This window comes from Homalodisca vitripennis, chromosome 6 (genome assembly GCF_021130785.1).
Source record: "Homalodisca vitripennis isolate AUS2020 chromosome 6, UT_GWSS_2.1, whole genome shotgun sequence".
Classification (NCBI taxonomy): domain Eukaryota; kingdom Metazoa; phylum Arthropoda; class Insecta; order Hemiptera; family Cicadellidae; genus Homalodisca; species Homalodisca vitripennis.
Window position 1 is genome coordinate 61,179,942 of NC_060212.1, and position 15,216 is coordinate 61,195,157.

The window sequence follows — 15,216 nt, forward strand, 5'->3', positions numbered from 1 at the left end:
GACTTAACAGTTTTGAACAGGGTGCAAGAATTATAATTGGTTAATAATTTTTCCTATAAAGGTAACTAAGCACTCTACACATAGTTCAAATTAAGGCCTAATTTTTTTTTTGAAACAGACATTTAAAATCGTATAAATTTCAAGGACTTGCCACTACCAACAAAGTACCTCTGTATGAAGCAGTTATCATAGTTTATTCAGACCTGTGGCCATTTAAATTGTTTTGATATCCTACAATCTTATCAAGGGATCGCCCCCATACCAGGTTAATCTCAATGCGCACAACAGATTTTTAGGATGTGAAATTAAATGCACAAATAAGTATAACAGAATATAACATATTATTGAAGAGTAATCATGTTTTTTATAGTTCTGAAGTAACAGTTATAAGGTAATAAATACGCCACAACATCTGTGAGTTTAACCTGTTGGAAGTCCTTACGGTTAGTGTCAACCTCTACTAGTATAATAGTATGTTAACTAACTGCTTTAGATGTCATCTTCTTTTTTCCAGATTCTGGGTATATATAAAATAAAAGTCAGTTCAGTTGAGCTAAATATAGTAGGCTCTACTATAATGCAATAGTACGCTGAAATCATATCTTGTCACCAAATTATAACATCGACTTTCAAATATTCAGTTTCTGTACTCTGTGAATAAGCGTCTGCTCAACAAAGTCACTAATAAATTATATTTTAATAGCAATTACCCGCGACTTCGCACGCAATTTCGTAGATTTCTGCACTTGAATGAGCACTTCAGGTTCGAGTGAATTATATTTCCGACACCAATGTTGAGCGTCGATATGTTAAAGTGTATATTTATGGTCATTTTAATTTACTCCGGTCTTGGTATTTTTTGTTCCAAAGCTGATTTTGCTTATCTCCGATCAAGAAAATACGTACACACGGCTCTGTAAAGCCTAGTTTTGTCAAAACACAACTTAGATAGGTTTCATAACACTCTTTGAATGTATATTAAAAGTTAGATTACATTCTCTATTATTTCTGCAATGCTAGCAGTTACCCGTTGTTTTGCACGAAATTTAATAAGCGTTGCACGTTCCAATGAATTATATTCCCGACGCTAATTTTGAGTTTGCCTTGTTGCCACAATCAATGAAATAAGTTTATAATTATGGACATTGTAATTTACATAGTTCTTATCATGTTTAGCTCCACAGTTGAGTTTATTTTGTTTCCTGATCAAGGAAACACACATCCCGACACCCATCAGAAAAGCCTACTTCAGTAAAAAGATAACTAAGAAGGGTTTTGATCAGTCTTTAAATTTATAGTAAAAGTTTTTAAATATCTTGGAACATTTAGAGCTGGAATCGGTACATTAGTTCAATACAACAAACAGTCCAGTGAAATTTCATCTAACATAGTTCTTTTCGAGTGCTTCAACGGGAGCCTTCGGAGTTAAAATTCTGACCTTCTTATGTTTTAGGGACATTTTAAGGTAGATTAGTACTTATCTACACGCTGAAATATAAATCGGAGTAGTAATTATGATTACTTAGGGTATTAGAAGGTTTACTCATTATAAATGTAAACAAATTAAAATAATAACCAATTTTTACACAGTGCATTCAATTCATATTACACAACTTTAGAGACCAAGATGGGATTGTTCGTTACTTTAAAGACCAGTGGGGCGTAGTCCGGAGGGTTTTTCGAAATAATAATAGGCCTATGTTCATCCCAGGAACCGGAAGAATGTGAATGTAAAATTTACGGGTGATACAAAACAAACAGTCAGTCACTTTCACATTTAAAATATTATTGAGAGAGGATGTTTTGGGGCATTTGGACTACATTGTGTTAATATATCGCATACTAAAATCTCAAATGATTGTGCTTAGTTTGTTCATATATTTATTTATTTCTATTTCCCCTTGTCTGATGAGTCATCTATAGCTCATAGTTCATCTATAAGACCATTGTAAAAATTTTCAGTAACCCTCAGCCAATGTTGCACATGTAGAAATGAAGATTCCAAATATCAAGTCTGTAAATCAGTTCGTTTTCATGATATCGTACGGACAGATAACCGGACAGAAATGACTTTTTCCAGCCTCTCGAGCGATAGGCTTCGCTAACGCTCAGCTAACAAGATTTCGTGATTTAGCCGGTACGGTTCAAATATTAATGTCACATATTTATCACTGGACTGCATCACAGTGCGTATGTGAATAAAATGAATTAATTATCTCCTGTAAATCGAATTCCAATGAGCTCGACAGCAACAGTGTCTACTCCAAATACATCAGAAACACTCGGTTGGAGGGGGAGGGAGGGAGGGAGGGATGACGTAACCCTAAACCAGACAGACCGCTAACACGGTGTTAATTATTAACCAGAGACACTCGAGACCGGAGGACAGTGGGTAGCAGTGATTCGTGTAACTGTGGGGTGAGAGGGGGTATGCAAGGGGAGGGGAGGGGAGTCGGTGGCCCGTGATAAGTGCTGATAACACGTGAAGTCACTAATGACCTCATTAGGGGTGCAAGGTGGTGCGAGCATGGACTGTATGGGGTGGGTGCGGATCATGCAGATTACTGATCGCAGGGTGGTATATTGGCTACAAAACAGAGGGACGTGATCATACTTACATTTTGTTTTCATGTCCTTAAAATACTAACCCAACTGTGTGGCCATTAAGAATATTCTTAGAAAAAATAATATCTGGACGAAAGCAATAATGTTATGTCAATTACGCACTTATCAGAGAATTATTGATAAAGGGGATCATTCTGACAGTTTAGAAGGGGGTATACCAATACTATATATTTGGGAAAAAATACAAGGGTGTAAAAATGGTAAATCTATGAAACGTACAAAAATAGTAACGCCTCATTAAAGATGACCAAAATTATTGCATTATTTAAAAGAACACAATACGCGTCTAGTTTGTAGTAAAATACAGTTTTTCCATTCCTCCTACATGGAGGGTTCTAACTAAATAAAGACCTTTAATTTCAACCAAAATACTAGTATAGATGTTATAACACAGATTGTATACATCGCTCAAGTCCTTACTCAAAATGATACAATAGAAAATAATTACCATACTCAAAAGCATCAAATATAATAAAATTGTTACGGTAATTATTAGAAATAAATCTAAAACCCTATAGAAGCTGTCATATCCAATAACACAGTGTGAGTCAATGAGTCGGCGTGTACCCTGATGACTCATACGGAATTTTTATGTTGCAAACAGTGGTGTGCCTTGCTTTAGGAAAAGAAGGGTCTACTACAGTGGACTTTTGGGGGGAAGGGTAAACAGGATGGGGCCTAATGACATGTCTACAGAACTGACAATTAGTACAAATTTTAAAAGTGAATTTATAACCATTCGAATATAACATGAACAATCTATAATTATTTATTCTAGAAAAAAAATCTATTATAAGAAACATTTAGAGTGCCCTCAATAAACAAATGTAATAATCGTGTAAACACAAAACTAATGAATTTTGCAACGGATAATGCTTTATTTTGGTTCATAGATAATTTCATGATTCAATGCTGATTCACTCCTGTGCTTTTGATATCATCCGAGTATAAACATTTATAAATGGTGCCTCTAGAACCATCCTTAATTTTAGCTCTAAACCACTGCTAACCGATCTATATCAATATTCTCAATCAATCCCAAGCAAATCCACTACTACAATTTAAAATACTGTCGATAATATCGAACACTTCCACTTGGAGCTGCTCTACTACGAAGACCGCACATATGACTAATTCCGAGAAAGGGGCCCTCGTTTTTAGGACGGTGGCCGCACAAAATATGTCGTCTCCCCCAAGCAGCACATAAAATATTGTTATGGACGTGTTTGGCGGATTGGCAGCTTTTATACGTGAATAGGACCTTGTATGGACTTGATCACCTTGAATCCTCGTCACAGACTCATTCTCTCTCTCTCACTCTCTAGGCAGCTACTGACTTGACCTTTATAGCTGTTTACCACTTTTGTAACTATGTGTATCATACACGTAAATAGAGCATATAGATAGTGGCTGCTATCGATATATATAGTGCTGAAATTAACAAAATCTTCTTAACAACATCTGGCTATCAAGGATTCCAAATAGTTTCAAACTTTAAATTCAAAACTATGTCTGTACTGTACAATGTAACAAAAGCGCACAACTCACCTTTATCAGAATTGCATCAATAATGTATCGGTATTGTCTTTATCGGAAATTAAATTAGTACGGACAATATTTTACCCACCGCCTTCAGCGAGGTATAAAGTTACTTTGATCTATTACAAACTGTACGTCTCTTGGTTGAAGAGTTGATTCTAATGTTTACAATTATTGTCTACTTAAAAAAAATCTAAAACAAGCGTGATAATTCTTAATTTGGTCACATAAATTTAGTTCAACAGTTAAGTGCACATCACAATATTTACAAGGTATACCATGTGTCGTACTGCAGGCGTCGCTGAGGTTGTTTATAAAATTGCAAATCTATACATAATTTCATTTTGAGATTTTCTGTGGACAGATAGACAAACAAATAATTAAACTAAAAAGATATTTTGATCAAGCCTTCTTCCCCCCCCCCCACCGACAGACGAAAGAGAAATTGTATCGACCTACTGAGTGATAAACTTCAATGACGCTCAGCCAAACTCCGTGGTTGGACATACACCGCCATAGCACTCATTCTTGTCTATGTAGACTCGAAGTGTTATAGAAAGTTTAAAGCATACAGTTGAAACCTATCTCAAGATATCTTGCCACATGATACATTCACATTTTTGTATATTAAGTTAGGTTTCATAGCAGTGTTCAAAAAATAAAATTTCCAGTAAAGGAGGATACTACAACGCAAGAGTGCGTTGAAATCAAATCTCGTCTTTCAACAATGACTTTTCACTCTATAATTTTTCCTTTTAGTAATACGAATAAAAATGTCAAATGTTTGGATCTAATATCATTGTGCTTTATAAATTTATTGCCGTAATGGTTAACTATAAGGCCAATGTAAAATATTCGCTAACGCTCAGTCAAATCCCATGGAGTGCCATGAAACATAATCGAACCCAGTTTTGCCTGTAATGGAAAAGAAGCTTCGTGCAAACTTTCAAATCTGTAGGTCAATTCCTTTCCGGGATATTCTTTTATTCTTTTCGGATAAAAAGAATGAAATAAGATTTTTCCAGTCCCTCGAGTTGTAACTATCGCTCAGCCAGTGACTAATAATTACTAAACTCTGTCCACAGGTACTTGGCCACTTGAGTACTTTGTATTTCTGACCTGCTCAACGCAAACTCTCTGCCACACGCTCTCTCACAACCTAAACTGGCATGACTGCGACCCTTTGGACCATTAAATATGTTCCCGATACGCAATTACCAGTTCAATATAATGTAATTATGCAGGCTGTTCCACGAGTAATAACCCAAAAAACTTCTAAGGTGGTTTCCTCTCATGAAAATAATTAAAAAAGTTTATATAAGCATACGTCCATAAATGCTTTGTTAGCGAACTACAGTTAGAGGAAGATTTCGCCCGATGTTCTGGGAAAGGAGGAAAATAAAGCGAAACAATGTTTATATGGCGTAAAGTTAGGTGTTAAAAATTTATCGTATTTAATGTAAAATGAACTGAAAAAATGAATAAAGTACGTCCCAGACCTCTAAGACGTCCCATATTTGAGATATCAGACAAAATATGCAAGATTCGGTCAGGAAACAGGAAAACATGTTTTTTTTAAGATTTGAAGTACATTTATTTTATTAAATTGGTAATAAACACGCCGATATTTTAACTAAAACTTGTGGAGAATTTAATTTTGAAGACAAATATGTAAAATAGGCCAATAATAAACAAACATACAGTTTTAAAAAAATATGAAGAATGTTCATTTAATAAACAGATACTGCTTTTTCTGTTTAATTTTTTGTATGTATTGATTTAATTAAACATTAATACTGGTTTATTAAAAAAGAACGGTGCAAAAAAGGTTAATGTATTTGCTAACAAACAGTTACAAAATTATGAAAACCATAAAACAACTTTATATTAACACGTTTTATGCGCAATATAGAAATTTTAACATGCACTACAAATACTTTTGTATACTATAAACATTAATAAGAGCATGAGTTAAAGATAACGCCAAAACAAGAAACCATTCTTGCTTTTTTGGTAACCATTTCATATATGGTTTGGTAGTCAATCAAAACACAACATAACCTTACAAAATAAAACTGCCCTTTCCATTTTTTTAACAATCAGCTGTATTGTATTCATTCATGAAATAAAGTACAAATTATTTGGAATTGCACCATTATTCAATGTCGCCTGAATATAAGCAGGATGGGTCTATAAAAACACTTATGTTGAGTTTTTGTTGTGAATATTAATAGCTTCATAATGTACACTAAAACTGTATATATTAAATTTTTATGCACGAATTTGAAACTCTTCATCTACAAATAAATTAACTTTATTTTTGTACTAATTTAAAAATAATCCTCTATAATGTTTATATCAATATATCAGGGTGTGTATCCACCCGTCTCATATGCTAGCAGTCAAACGGCTAACTGCAGAAATTTATTCTAAGCGGATTCTTCACTAAATCGACACCAAAGAATTTGTAATATGTAAAAATGCAGGATGTTCCCAGAAACAGAGGGTCCCATGTTTGAGTTTCAAAACTTTCAAATTCTAACATTCTGTACACCATTTTACAGGTCTTTATATCCTAAACACTTTGGTGAAGACGAATTGTAATTATCTCTATTAGTTTAAAAATGATATACAGAAAACAATATACCTTTTTAGTTATGTGTTGCCTATAGTATGAAACCCATTTGTTTGAATATGATATATTGTGAAATAATATGTAACATTCTCAAGTACAAGGACGTATCCAGCGAGGGGGTTTAAAGGGTACGGAGCCCCCCAAAATTTTCAATTACTTTTTAAGTAAACTATTATTATTATTATTATTTGAAAGATCGTTCTCAACAAAGAAACAGGCCAACAAAATGGGGCCTTACTCTGTCCACTACAGGTAAATATCAGTTGTCTAGACCACCCAAAAATTTTTAAGTTTTTGGCCAAGTACATGGTTACAAAATAATAATTGTTGCATTTTTTAAACATGTCATTTTTATTAGAATAACGTATTTTATAACGTTATTTTAACATATTTAAACATTCTTTAATCCTTCAGGGACTCACGGTCCACCATACAGTTTCTGATCATGATCAGAAAAGAGCGAACCCATAAAAAATAAAAATAGCAATTCCCCATTTTGAGTATTTAAAACGCATTGTTGTTACAAAATCAACAAAACCTATCACAGAAATGAGTCGTCTGTCTCCTAGACTGCGAATGTCCCTTGAGGGACTAATCAAGATATCGATCAGCTGTTTATTTTCCTTCACGGTCGGAAAGGGTGATCGGGCAAGCGTAGAGCAGCCAAAGGGTTCTTAACTCCCCCCGCCCCTTCCTTCCACCCTCCAAGACACCCGAGTCTCTTAATTAATTCCAACTTATACCGCCCCAGTGAGTCCCAACGACCCGGTACAACGGAGGCTCATGCAACTCGTCATTTTCTTTTGTCTCCGTCTAAGTGCACGTCATCGAGATTGTCCCTGTTTGACTTATTTTTAGCCTTTGTTTTCCCCGCTATTGTCGTCGGCTCTCCTGCAATATAATACACTTTATCCTGTTTTCCACTCCGCCCCCGGCCCGCTAGTTCGCGTTATTAATTCCCCCATTTGCACACCGTTTTCTGACGTCTTATAAAGGAGTTTTATCAAGAGAGTCTTCAGTGACTATTTTAAAATAACGAATTTCCCACGACTTTTTGACAGTGAAACTTGTAGTTTTGGGCACTTTCAAACACGGTTTGAAATTTTTTTAAGTATAACATTTGTTTCAATATAAAACTTCAAGAATTTTTTACTTTCTTACTACTCACAGTGGGATATTTGGCAATTTTATCGGGACAAAAGTAATTTTTTTGTTTGTTACGGAAGGTCAAGTCAAGTCAAGTTAAATCTTTTGTTGCGAAAACATGTCAACATGTTGTATAACAAAAGTCTAGGGATTTAAATTAAAATATCTTTGTTATTTATACCACAATAACCATTCAGACATAAAGTTTTTTGCATTCTTTCAGTCTCATTCATACGCCAATTCTACCCAATTCCAACGTCGGGGTCAGTCTTGTAAATGATCGGTCACCCAGTTGCGTGCCATTAATTCGCCGACATTATAAAATGTCTTTGACGCTAAAAAGCGTTTGAGGCTGATTTTGAATGGTTTGGGCATTGGGGCATTTTTATGGAATCCGACAATCTGTTGATTAAATGAACACCAGCCTATGAAGGCAGGTGCTCATAACCGTTCTGTGTCTTTCAGTTCGGTAGCTGTCTCTGCCTCTTGTCTCATACCCATGTATGTCTCGGCCCCTTACAAGAGCACATCTTGACTCACAGAACATAATTGTTTGCAAAATGTATAGACTCGGCAGAGTCAATAGTTGCAGTTGTTTAAATGTTTGAATTTGCTGGATTCTCTGAAATTCATTTTTACAATTATTCGAATCGCTTCCTTTTACAATTTAAATACTCTTAAAAACTTATTGTTTGCGCACGTTCCCCAAAAAAACCAATCCGTAGGAAAGGTGTGGATAAATCAGGCCATAATACGTCATCAGTACTTGATTAGGGCAGTATTTGGCTAGGGACCTCAAAACATAAATGTCTGAAAACAATTTTGCCAAACCAAAACAAGATATAGTGTAATTATGGGTTTTAATAGACGGATAGTCAAATATCAATGATGCATCTTTTTTATTGCACTGGCATTGTATATTGGGTATCACCACAACTGATAATTCTACTGATAATCTGATGAACTACATGAATTGAAGGCCATTATTTTAGGAGCAGTTTAATTCAATAGTAAAGCCACAATGAATCATATTTTCAAGGTAACTAAAATTACGCTATTATTACATAAATCCATAATTAAAGTAATTATTGGAGTTTATAGCTTCACACACCTGGAGTTTATACCATAATAACAGTTTTCCGGTATAATATCAATTTCCTTGATACAGTTTTAAACAACAATTTATTTTCTCAAACATTATCGGTGATAAATAGTATAATGTTAATATAATGTATAATATGGTAATTAGTGTTATACTCATATTATGCTGTTATAGTGTTCATATTCGGGGTTTCTTGTTAAATATTATCAACGACCTCTTGTAAAAATGTGTCCCATATATGTTTTGCCATTCCTTTTATGATGTCACCCTATATTTAACTGTGGAAGATAGGTAGGTCTTAAGAATCTTATGGGAGTATTCTGGGTCTTTGTGTATATTACAACAGAATATACAAAATGTCTTAAAACTAACCTTCATGGCATGGATTTGGTGTCCAACATAATTACTGAGTCATTTTAACTAATAAAATAACTTTGGGTAAATAATTCACCGTTCGACTTCTTTGGAAGTTCGTTTAAACACTAGCATTTTTTAAATATAAATATTTATTCCTGAGATTGTATTAGCTGTTTTTCTATTTTAACCATAGCTCATCGTATTAAAACTCCAAGATTCTTTACTAATTTTATAAAATACAAGAAGCACTAACTAATCGGACAATAACACTCTCAATCTAGGTCTTACTCTGGAGTAGCAATACAGACAGGTTGGTATCTTGATCAAGACTTAATTATTACAGTTCATTAAACTATTGAGATTTAGACCTATTCATGCGATTTAAAATATTGATAGTGACTGAATCATAAAAAATAGCTTCTTTGTATTGTGTTCAGTAAGCATAAACAGTGGGATTAAGTATAATAAATATTTTAGCCGTTATCTCCACGGTTTCGAACTTAATTAAAATATATTAGGCTGAGAAATACAGCATTGTAACAGGAGAATGATATAATTTAATCTTTTCTTAAGTACAATATCAGACACATTTATTGAGAAGTGTAAGAAACAACCAATGTAAATTATGGAATTCAATGTTAATTAAAACGGAAGTTAACCTACGTTTCGCAGGAATATTACGCAAGAAATTACAATTTCTTGGGTTATTACATGTTTATATTATAATTTTGATTCCGTATAAGCCCAAACCTATAAACCAGGACCAAGTTATTTCAAATTATTTTTAACTTCACCTTGTAATTACAACATCCAGACTGATTTTAATTTATCAACTATAAACGAAACGTTGCTCACCAAGTCTCTTGGAGATCTCAGAGTTGTGCATCTTAGGGTTGTCCTGCGCAATCTTGCGCCGCTGGAGCCTGGACCAGACCATGAAGGCGTTCATGGGACGCTTGATGTGGTCCTCCTGGGTCTTCTTGGGGCCGCCGAGCCCTTGCAGCGAGCTCAGCGAGCCCACACCCACCCCAACACTGCCGAACCCGTTCTCGCACATCGCGTTGGCCGACCTGCAACACACACTCAAGTTACAAACCTGTGGAAAGTTGCAAATCCGTGGAAAGTTACAAATCACGTGAAAAATGTCAAACGCGTCGAAAGTTCAAATCCGTGGAAGTTACAAATTACTTGCAAAGTAACAAACCTCGTGGAAAGCTACACATTACGTGGAAAGTTACAAATCACGTTGAAAATTTCAAACACGTCGAAAGTACAAATCCGTGAGAAGTTACAAATTATATGCTAAGTTCCAAACCCCGTAGAAAGTTACACATTACGTGGAAAGTTACAAATACGAGGAAAATTATAAACACGGCGAAAGTAGAAATCCGGGGGAAGTTACAAATTAAATGCAAAGTTCCAAACCCCGTGGAAAGTTACACATTACGTGGTAAGTTACAAATACGAAGACAATTTTAAACAATTCGAAGTAAAAATGCGTTGATGCGTTGAAAGTATAAATCACGTAGAAAGTTACAACTCAAGTGCAAAGTTACTAATCATGTAGAAAGTTTTTACGAATCACATAGAAATTTACAAACCACGTGGAAAATTTCAAACACGTCGAAAGTTACAAATTACGTGCACAATTACAAATCATGTGGAAAGTTACGAATCACATAGAAATTTACAAATCACGTGGAAAATTTCAAACAAGTCGACAGTACAAATCCGTGGAAAGTTACAAACCCCGAGGGAAGTTACAAATTACGCGAAATCAAAACTATATAATTACATCTAAAGATCTGACAATGAAGGCAACCTGAGGATTTTCCAAATTAACTGTAAAAGAGCAATGAAGAATTTATGAAGTAAGGCCACAAAATGTTACATACGAGCGAATCTATTTGTAAACATATTTTAACTTCCTTATTTTTTTTCTTCTACGATTACACTATAACGTTATTCTTAATTATTCAATATTTCATACACTCTCACCATACAGATTTTAATACCCTTGTATTTGTTTACGTAGTACAATATTTTGTATAAATTATTAAATAGTTTTTAGTTTGAAGCAAGGAATAAAATAGATGTATGGGATGGGAACTATTGATTCGAGGATGGTAAATACAATAGTATCATTACTGTACACTGTTTTACAACAGTGCTCTTTAAACTAACAAATCATTAAAATTTGGTCCAACGATATCCAAAGGTTGTTCCTTGGGTTCAACTTTGGTTTTTACTCATAATCAATAGTTTCCTTAGTCTGAATTCATAACAAATGGATTCGAAATTTTACTTCGAAAACATTCCTGAAACAAGTGGACCTTTCCGATTTCCACAAATTATCTTCAAACTGTAAAAATAAGGCAAAGGTAAACAATCGGTAAAGTGACCACCCCAGACAGACAGAAGCGCTCGATAATGGAATCATAGAGCGTAGCTCGGGGCGGGCGGCAGCAGGACGGCATTGTGGCCGCTGTAAACACATGCATAAATAATGCGCATTTGGAGCACAAAGCACAAATGTGCCGCATTGAGCACAAAATGATGCCACATTGTCAGCCTAGGCATGTTTGGGATTGCTGCCATTTGTCCCGGCCATTACAGTCACAATGGGGGCCATCATAGGGATTAAATACACTCCTGATAATGCTGCGCAGCGTCGCAAGCCAACTGGAGCTGCGCTCGACAACCTCACGAACTTGGGAATACAATACAATATTTCTACGAACCGAACTTAACTATATTGCGTCAGAAATTGCTGGAATTCGGATATTATCTGCAGAATAGAGCTTAATTAGTTCTCTTATAAGTAAAATAACTCTTGTTGACTTCATTATATATCTCTAACGTAAATTATTTTTTAATTTCAAAAGCCCATAAAATTTGGTTCCGACATAAAATAAGAATATCTGAGTAAAAAAGATAATTAATCTACATTGCTGATATGAGATAATATCAGTAGCGTATTATAAATCAAGGCTCCGAAGCCTAAATTGTTGAGGGATGCAATATAATTTTTGAAAAAGAATATTTTCAGATAAGAAGAGAACGTAAGAATATATTATGACACTGGCAAGGTTAAGAAGGACGATTTGTCGTTATATCTTTAACCCATGATATGTAGGCTTCAAAACGACTTTTTATACAAATAGGTACCTATGTACCAAGTAATAAGTCTGTAAAAACTTTCTATTAAGAGTTATCGAACAGTTATGTCTGCACTTTGTTAATTTTAATCTCAAATTCAATACGGTTCTTACTTTTCTCAAGAGAACCGTATATACCAAGTTTCAAGTCTCTAGGACCTTTCTGTAAAGCGTTACCATAAATACGGACAGATGGACGGATAGCCATATAGACGTGTTGCTCTTTGATCTTAATATTGCAAAATTTACAAGCGCCTTCCTTGGACCAAGAGAAACCTACGTACCAAGTTTCCAGTCTCTAGGACCTTTCTGTAAAGAGTTACCACAAATACGGACAGGCGGAAGGATAGCCATATAGACGTGTTGCTCTTTGATCTTAAGATTGCAAAATAACAAGCGCCTTCCTTGGACCAAGAGAAACCTACGTACCAAGTTTCCAGTCTCTAGGACCTTTCTGTAGAGAGTTACCACAAATACGGACAGACGGAAGGACGGAAGGATAGCTATATAGACGAGGAGTTATCGCAAAGAAGGACGCAAGAACAGACAGACGGACATATAGTGAACTATTTTGAAACGCCATTATTACATGAATCAGCATAGTTCATATCAGCTGAAATAGACGAATTAATCATAGACAATAATTTATCATGGGTACGATTAATAAACATATTAATTAGAAATTAATAAATCAGTTTAGATGTAACTACATCTAACAATCCCAACGTTTTCTGTTACATGTAGAAAAGGAAATGTTCTATTAGAGTAGGTAGCTTTATATTAGATAACGACGATATTAGATAACGAAATTTCTTTCTTATCGTAAAGATATTAGCAGTTTTTCTTAATTGTTGAGCAGGTTATTTTTAATTTAGCAAGTTTAAGATTCCTTCCGGCGGAAACGGATAAAGGAAGATTTCATGTGTGGCTGTAATCTCTATTATCGAACCGAAGAGGAATTATTAGTTATGAAGGTTAATTTATACAACACTGATAGTATGTCGAGTCTGGAGTGGTCGAAACACTGAAAAAAATTAAAAAACGGCATCATCTTCAAACATTACAAAGTCGTTATACCATATAAGTGGGTTCTGATAACGCGTACTTTATTTAGTAACAATCAATGATAAATGTTGTTTATATTCATTCATACATATTCACTTGTAAAGACCTGATATTGTCGTAAAAGGTACTTTTAAAAACGAGCTGTTATAAATCTTGTAAGAACAAACATCGCTGTAAATTTACTGAGGATTCTAAATTACTTTCTCCGCAGTTCCCTAATTTTTTAGTTTCGTAATAAAATTTAATTTTTATGAGTGTGTGTTATGAAATAATTAGAGTAACAGTTTGCACAAACTATATAACAGCTGTCACTTCGTAACATTTATATATTAGAGACTGGCTAACGAGCTTATCATGTGCACATACTACAATATCTGTACGACGTTTAGTTTGAACAAATTTAAAATTACAACAATAATTTGTGTTCACAAGCCCACGTAATACTACATAGACCAATACAATATTTTTATTCCGTCTCTTTTGCGTTCTGGAGGCCATTATCGGCGAAAACGAAAAATCTCCCGGAATAATTGTTCAACGTGTAACATACTACTATGTCTGTTTACATTTCAAATTGTCAGTATTAATCTATGTATATTTTGGCCTGTATGGCACGTAGCAAATGACACTTCATTAAATATTAGGCTAATTAAATATTAATCGAAAGTAGTAGTAATAATATAAACTATACAGACGATTTAAGGTTCACCTAATTAGTTTTTTAATTGTGGAGGCAGATAAAACTGATAATGCATTACATTTATCATTAAATATGGTTTAAAAATAAATAAATATGCAAGGTCATGATCTTGCATTTTATATGAATCGTAATAATTTAAAATTAGTGAATGAAAAATACAGTGTCGTTGAGCGTATCGACTTGGAATACCTACATAGAGTCTAAACTCATCCTGCCAGTCTTGCGGTAGAGAAGGATCTGATGGATCTCCTTGAAAGCATCCTGAACTTGGACCCGGGACAGGATCTCCTCCTTGACTTGCACTAAGGACATAGCGTGCGAGACGAGATCCAGGACAATACTGGCTTGTTCATAGCTGAGCGATCCTTATCTTATCTGGTGGACTTTGTTCAGTAAGACATGTTCCCTCATTCTCAACTGCTTCTACAGTCTTTAGAACAGGACGTTCATATTAAAAATTATTGTTAGTTTGGAGTTGTGTGTGAGGTAAAGGATCTTTACAACATTTTGCGTAGCTTCAATTGGCTGAGCGTTAGCGAACACGTCTTTAAAATCGGTCTTATGGGTAACCACGATAACCACGAGAAAATACCCCAATAAATTTTTTTTACTGAGTACAATCGTAAATCATTTTAACATGTGACATATGTAGTTTAGACGACATTTTGAACTCAACACATATAATCTGATATGTGACACTTGGTGTGGCGTACTTCGTCCGTACCTGTAAAGATTAAATTAAAAACAAGTAAATCGCAATCCACATTACTAATGCTTAAGAAAGTTTTCGAAACTTTCAAATGTAATTACTTTTTAATGGTTAGTATTTAAAAACAATCCTTGATAAAGCGATTTTAGAGTTTAAAATCAACCAAACGAGTAGCCGAAG

The 15,216-nt window shown here is 34.6% G+C and overlaps 1 protein-coding gene across 1 annotated transcript in view; it reads right to left on the bottom strand.

Annotated features, from left to right (window-relative positions):
• LOC124364368 (transcription factor Sox-1a-like) overlaps positions 1-14,677 on the bottom strand; it is a 42,865-nt gene extending 28,188 nt beyond the window's left edge. The window contains exons 1-2 of the mRNA XM_046819770.1: positions 14,521-14,677; positions 10,260-10,474 (exon numbers count right to left, since the gene is read on the bottom strand). Coding sequence (XP_046675726.1) covers positions 10,260-10,474; positions 14,521-14,639 — 334 coding nt within the window. The 5' untranslated portion in view covers positions 14,640-14,677. The remainder of the gene's footprint in view (positions 1-10,259; positions 10,475-14,520) is intronic.
• Between the last annotated feature and the right edge of the window lie 539 nt (positions 14,678-15,216).